The 7,543-nt window shown below is 46.0% G+C and overlaps 1 protein-coding gene across 1 annotated transcript; it reads right to left on the bottom strand.

Annotated features, from left to right (window-relative positions):
- Nucleotides 1-2,405: 2,405 nt before the first annotated feature.
- On the bottom strand, nt 2,406-5,393 carry LOC107186325 (uncharacterized protein K02A2.6-like). The gene is made up of 3 exons (XM_015574167.1): nt 4,025-5,393; nt 3,560-3,700; nt 2,406-3,292 (listed from the first exon to the last, which is right to left on the bottom strand). The coding sequence occupies exons 1-3, from the start codon at nt 5,391-5,393 to the stop codon at nt 2,406-2,408; spliced, it is 2,397 nt and encodes a 798-aa protein (XP_015429653.1).
- Between the last annotated feature and the right edge of the window lie 2,150 nt (nt 5,394-7,543).

Below are 7,543 nucleotides of genomic sequence, written 5' to 3'. Positions count from 1 at the left end.
TCATTTTTTAATTCTACTTGACGCTCTAATTTAGAAGCCATTTTAATAGCAATTCTTAAATCATTAATATTATCTTTTGAAATCAATAACATAATAGTATCATTGCATAAGCCTCTTAAAAATCCAGATATCGCTTCCTCTACGAGTAAAGATTTTATTCCAATCAACTGTTCATCGTTAAATTTTTCTCGCGCCGCTTCTAATCCTTGATCTAAAATTTCATGTACTCTAGTCCCAAAAATCTTCAATAGTTTCGTAATCCTTTCGTCTTATTATTTTTAATTCCTCCTGCGCGACCTTAATATCAAAACTTAATTCATATGCATTTTCAATTAATTTTATCAAATCTTCTACGCTTTTCGGTTCCACAGTTCCAACTATTCTACTGTAATCACGCTTCTGTATTCTATTCCGAATTAAAGTCAATAAATAAAATTTATCATCCAGCCCAACTAATGAATCGGCGAGTCTTAATTGACTAACAAAATTAGTTACAGAGCTGGATTTCCCGTCAAAATGTGGAATGAAGCTCGAGATGAAATCGAATGACATTCGCAATGTGCCTTTCCGAGATCTACAGGATGAACAAGACGAGTTCATGTCCATTGCACTACCAACAGAAGTAGATCTAGAATCCGATACAGACATATTAGATTCACGAGGTGAAGAAGATGAGTTCTGCATCACACTCAGATCTCTTATTTGCGATACACAAGAAACACCATGCGTTTCTGTCACTAGTTCCTCCACTTCGAAAGAATCACTACAATTCAAGCTTGTTTTTTGAACTTTCTTAGCGCTTTTGAATTTTTTTGCAAATGGCGGCATTTTCGCAATATAAATATATTAACAACGTTATGTGACGAACAACTTAATATATGTATATATATTAAATTCGAATAAACACAATTATTAAAACTAATACAACACGCGTTGAACAATTAGAAATTTTAAAATTGAAACGTCTCACGAATCTTTATCAGCGTGTGGTCTTCGGGGAAGATGAGCTTTCACGAATCTCCATTAGCGTGTGGTCTTCGGGGAAGATGAGCTTTCACGAATCTCCATTAGCGTGTGGTCTTCGGGAAAGGTGAGCTTTCAGCGGCCACCGAAAATCACTCCTCTTCGGTATTCACCCAGGCTCTTGGGAAAACCGCTCAAAACCCAAGAGAAAGAGAATGCTGATTCGACGAAATCCCAGTGATTCAAAATGTTTCTTGTGAGCCGGCGAGCCAAGTTGAGGATGTATAAACTTTAGCGTATCCCACCGCTGTCACCAAATTTGCTGCAGTCTTTTCCAGGGATTTCTTTTAAAAGAGATAAATCAGGCGTGAATCCTCGCCCGTGGAGCCCTGAAGAACTCTGCTCATTAGGAAATTTTAGACTTCTTTTAAAGGAGACAACTTTAATTTGAAGAACACGTCTTTATTTATCGAGGGTCAATACTGGAATGGTCTCCTTTACAAAACGATCGTTTTTGTTACATCTTGTTAATTACAATATGTCCTTAGATACCAGGAGCCAATAAAATAATTATTAAATTATGAAATAATTCCTGATTTGTTAATACATTTCTTTCAGCTATTCATTTTATAATTTTCAAGTGTTTAACATATTTGCCATGATTTAATATATTTTAGAGAAGGAGTAAAAGCGAAATTCGACTGTTAAAATATTCATCCCTAAACAAATATTAATTAATTGAAATATGCATTTTAAAAGAATGCAAAGCTGATTTCAGTTGCTCTTAAATAATGTCAACTTCACTTCTATCTCCTTTTCTAATTACAATCATATACCTTAATTTAAATTTCACGCTTGTGAAGCTTACGCTAGACGCCGCTACAAGATGAGGGCGAGATTCACAACAATACTATTCTAATGGGAGTTAGCAGTACAGATGGCGTGAACTGCTACTTGTGTGTGGCGTTGAGGGACGCTAGGGATATTACGTCCCGGCCACTGTAGCGCGGAGGTTAAATAATACTGCCACGTGTATGGAACAAAGACTTTATTGTCTACGAGTCGTGAACATGCTGTAGCGACAGCGGTCACGATGGATCTGCCACTCGCAGGCGGCAACGCTCTTTCTTCTTGCGGGAGAAAACGACACAACGGAGGGAGAGAGACGGCAGTATCCGCTCCCTACACATTCCCCCCCGAGTGTATACACTACCTAGATAGGCACGTGTTTCGAAAATGCAATCGCAAACGCTATGATACAATATATTAATACGCTCCTTATCGCTAATTAAACAACACATAGAATATAGTCACACAAAATATACATTATGATGAAACAAGACATACAATATAATACTCTGCTTATTGCTAATTAAACAAGCCACACGATATAATATGCTGTACACATAAGTCTTAAAACTAACGCAGGTACTACAACTAAGTTAAGGCGTTTTATAAGTGCGCACCGCTGGATCGGGCGCGAACGTGACTCTTCTGCGCGAGTACGTTTTTAAACTAAGCGGCCTCGAAGTCGCGGACGAATCGTTGCTTACGGGCACGCTCGAATCGTCGAGATTATCTGGGACGAAGTGCGCGGGTTTTAAGAGCTCGACGGAGACACTTCTGGCGGAACCGTTAACGTCAATATTAAAGACGCGATCGGACACGCGCTGCAAAATCTTATGCGGACCTGAATAAGGCCTCACGAGTGTCTTTTTTGCTACGTTTCGCATGAAGACATGCGAACAATTGTGGAGTTCTTTGAAGTAGAACGCACGTTTCGCATGCTTGTGCGCTACGGGCACCGGACGAACCTGACGCATGTACTCGCGTAATTCCTCGAGGAAGAAATTTGGGTCGTGTGAAATATCTTCCGGAAGGAAGAACTCACCGGGAAGGCGCAAAGTGGTGCCGAACAGAAATTCTGCGGGGAACGCATCAGTGTCCAGCCGCACATGGGATCTGAGACCCAGCAAAACCGTGGAGAGAACTCGCGACCAGTTTGCATCCGCATGGCTCATGATTGCGGCTTTGAAAACGCTATGCCATCTCTCTATCATGCCGTTTGACGCGGGGTGATACGCCGTCGTACGAATACGGCTGCACCCTATTAACGACAGGAGTGCCGAAAACAGACGGGATTCGAACTGAGCACCCTGGTCGGTAGTTATGACCTTGGGTGCACCATACCGTGAAATCCAGGTGTCGTAGAACGCCCTGGCTACCGTTTGGGCCGTAATATCCGGCAGAGGAACAGCCTCCACCCAACGAGAGAATCTGTCGATCATCGTTAGACAGTACGTACATCCCTGTGACGAGGGCAGAGGTCCTACAATATCAATATGAACTTAGTCGAAACGACCATCAGGGGCGACGAAATGCTCAGGAGTTTGACGGACATAACGCGAGACCTAGGATTGCTGGCACGCGGCACAGTTCTTGCACCAAGATGCAATATCTCGATGCATATCCGGCCAGACATATCTCTGACGAATCATGCGGTCAGTGATCTTGCCGCTAGGGTGGGCGGGATCATGAAAGGTGTGGAAGACTCTTTCGCGAAGGCTCGCCGGAATATATGGACGAATTGCCTCGCCAGAAATCTCGCAGAAAACTGGAGCTTGCTCTGGTCCCCACAGGATGCTCTTCAATTTCAACGAATGATCCGAAGCACCGCGAATCAGCTGTAGCTGAGTGTCAGAGCCTTGCAATCTTGCAAGCTCGTCGAGGTCGAATTCTAAAGAGAGACGAACAGCGTCAATCCTCAAAAGGAAATCGGCGACGGTGTTCTCCGTGCCTGCCACATGTTCAATACGCGTAGTAAATTGCGCGATGAATGAAAGCTGGCGCAGCTGCCGATGAGAAACCTTATCGGACCGCTGCATAAAGGCATACACTAAGGGTTTGTGGTCAGTAACCACCCTAAAGTCGCGACCCTCGAGGAAGTGACGGAAGTACTTGATGGCCTCGTATACGGAGGTCAGTTCACGGTCGTACGCGCTGTATTTCTTTTGCGCCGAAGAGAATTTCCGCGAAAAGAATGCGAGGGGTTCCTACGAACCCGAAGAACGCTGTTCGAGAGCCGCTCCCATAGCGAAATCCGAAGCGTCTGTGACGACACGCAAATCTGCGCCTACACGTGGATGCACCAGTAACGCTGTGTTGGCAAGGTCTGATTTTACCTTTTCAAACGCGTGTACCGCATCCCAGGACCAAACAATTTCACGTTTGTTATTCTTCCGAGAATCGGTGAGAAACGCGTTCAACGGGGCCTCTGATTCTGCCGCGTTGGGAAGGTTACGACGATAAAAATTCGCCATCCCCAGAAAACGTCGAAGCTGAGCGATGGTTTTTGGCTGGGGATAATTGGTGGTCGCGTCAACCTTTTTCGTCGTGGGCCGAATGCCTGCACTGTTGATCGAATATCCGAGGAACTCGAGTTCGGAGGCGCCGAACACACACTTGTCGGCATTCAGACGGAGGTGAAATTCCTTGAGCCTTCGAAACACAGCGCGTAAGTGCTTTTCATGATCCTCTAAGGATTCGGAAGCAACAAGAATGTCGTCTATATAGACGAAGACGAAATCCAAGTCACCCAGCGCACGATTGATGTAACGCTGAAATGACTGGCTGGCATTCCTAAGCTCTAGCCCGAATGTCATGAACAGGTATTCAAACAAGCCGAACGGCGTAATCACCGCCGTCTTCTCGACATCTTCCGGAGCCATAGGAATTTGGTTATAGGACTTGTGCAAATCGAGAGACGAAAAGACCTTTTTTCCATGAAGATTGACAGAACAATCATGGAGATGGGGAGTCGGATATTTATCCGGCGTAGTTACCGCATCAAGGCGGCGGTAATCGCCACAGACTCGCCAGGAACCGTCCTTCTTAGGAACAAGATGGATCGGGCTCGCCCAAGGGCTGCGAGACGGGCGACAGATGCCAGCCGCAACCAAAGCTTGAAATTCGGCTTTGGCTGCACAGAGTTTCTTCAGGGAGAGACGCCTAGCGCGCTCCGCAACCGGAGGACCAGAGGTGAAAATGTGATGTACCACATTATGACCCTCCGGGGGCGTTAAAAGGGAAGAACCCGTTATCTCCGGGAAATCGACTAGGATTTCCGCGCACCTGGAACCAGGATTGACCGTATGCACTGAATGAATCAGTGCCGGTCTGACAATTGCAATAGAGTAGACCTGCGTCAAGGAATCGGTGAGGTGACGCCCTCGAAGGTCGACTACCAATCCATAGTGACGCAGGAGATCAGCGCCAATAATTGCGCACGGAACTGCAGCAATGCAGAAATTCCACTTAATACAGCGCCTCAGGCCCAAGTCTAACTCGCGAAACGACTCGCCAAAAGTGTCTATACGGGTATTGTTCGCGGTGCACAATTTGAGGCCCGCTGGTTCGCCCCTAATTTTCATGTTCGCCGGGATCAGCGAAATATCGGCACCCGTGTCAATTGAAAAGTATTGACCGCTTTTTCGGTCGCGAATATGGAGGCGATTGGATTCCCGGGCACCCTCCGCGACGGCCTCCGCGCGGGAAGGTGAGACTAGTTTTTTTGTTTGCCAGGAGGCAAACTTGGCACACCAACTTTTACAAGAAGTTGGGTTTTCCGGGTACCTAGTGTGCGCGACACACAACCGGGGTGTCACGCGCTCCGCGAAACGGCCGCGGTTCCCACTCGAACGCGAGCGCGACGCCGTACGAGAACGCGGTCCAGTATTTCGCGCCTCTAAACGCGCCACGCTCTCGAACAGGGACGTTAGGACGGCTGAAATCCTCTTCAGGTCGCTCTCCATACTGGACATTTAAGCGACCTAATCGACAACGATCTTTAATAGCCTGTTTCGCAACTATACTGGGTTATCCGGACTTGCTACATGTCGAACGACGAAATAAACATGTCGGGCGACGCATAATGGATGTCGAACAGACGACAAACAATGGACGCTCACCGGCCGCACGCAAGACGAACAGAAGATGCGCGAACGACGAACAAAGGATGCGCGTCGCGAGAATGGCGTCGCGCGCGTCAATGCACGTGGCCGCCCCGCCTCAACCAAACCACTGCCACGGGGAATGGGCAAATAATGCCATCGTACACGGACGATGCGCGCCACAAAAAATTATGTTCCGCACATTATTTGCGTAGCTACCTTTCCGGCCGCAACACCGCCGTGGAGGATGACGCCGCTGACAAAGATCCTGGGACGGTGACGAAGACCTCCTCGGGACCAGCCACGACGTACCAACAGGCACCGGTGACGATGATTCGGGAACAACACAAGACCTTCCCGTGCAAGGCACCGATGACGATGAATCGGGAACGAAAGCGTGGGTACACGCCGCGTCACACCACTTCAGGCACCGTTGACGACGATTTTCCGCGTCGCGGAACCACGCGACGACAACAGTTATCGCATCAGGATGCCGTGAAGAATGCCTCTCCGGCGGAGCATGCCTGCCAGTAAGGCCAGGAGACGTCCCAGGGCAGAAACGGACCTCCGCAGCGAGGACAACGCGTCAGCGTGTCGATCGGCTCGATGTTCCTTCCAGAATTTTAATGTTTCGGATCCATGGAACTGCCGATCACGTCGGGGTCACCAATGTGGCGTTGAGGGACGCTAGGGATATTACGTCCCGGCCACTGTAGCGCGGAGGTTAAATAATACTGCCACGTGTATGGAACAAAGACTTTATTGTCTACGAGTCGTGAACGTGCTGTAGCGACAGCGGTCACGATGGATTTCTGCCGCACGCAGGCGGCAACGCGATGCACGCGCCTCTTTCTCCTTGCGGGAGAAGGCGACACTGCGGAGGGACAGAGACGGCAGTATCCGCTCCCTACATGTGAATCCTTGTGATTCGATCACGTTCGTTCCCAATCACAGTGATTTTTCACAATGATTCGTGATTTCTCGTGATCGTTTCTGATTGATGGAGAAACCTAACAGTTCTTTACACGCGACACATAATCTGTATATTTTATATTAACAACATCAAAACCAAAATTCAAGTTATATTGTATAAAGTAAAGGAATAATTAGAAACAATGAAGAATAATGAATAAATTAGTGATTATAAATTATAATCTACATGTTACCTAGCAAATCATTCTTTTAGAATTTCTTGTTTTTTCTATTGATTTTTACAAACACAAATAGTAATGTAATTCATCGTAAAATCATATTGAATACGTTTTTCTGTTTAAAGATCAAGAACTTACGATCGCAGTGAGCAAATTCACTCAAGATAAAAAAATTGCAGTCACGGTCGTAAATGAAGTTAAATCACGACTGTGATCGTGATTCGGCGATCACTGTGATAAATTACCGTTAGTGATTTTGCACGCCATCTCTAGTTAACAGGCCGTGGGTGTTGTGATGCATTATATTTGAAATATTTACAGAGGTTTCAAGAAAATATAAGTGTGAAGCATGATAAAACCATCTTTGTACCAAATTGAAGCATTTAAAAATTGATAAAGGTATGTATAAGTTAATAGAAACCTGAAATAGATAAAATTATTTGTACGATGCCAAACAGGTTAAGTGACATTTGGAAAAGA

The sequence above is a fragment of the Dufourea novaeangliae genome, unplaced genomic scaffold (genome assembly GCF_001272555.1).
Source record: "Dufourea novaeangliae isolate 0120121106 unplaced genomic scaffold, ASM127255v1 scaffold77, whole genome shotgun sequence".
Lineage (NCBI taxonomy): Eukaryota > Metazoa > Arthropoda > Insecta > Hymenoptera > Halictidae > Dufourea > Dufourea novaeangliae.
The sequence above is the reverse complement of the archived record's forward strand: the minus strand, read 5'-3'. Positions and strand labels throughout refer to the sequence as shown.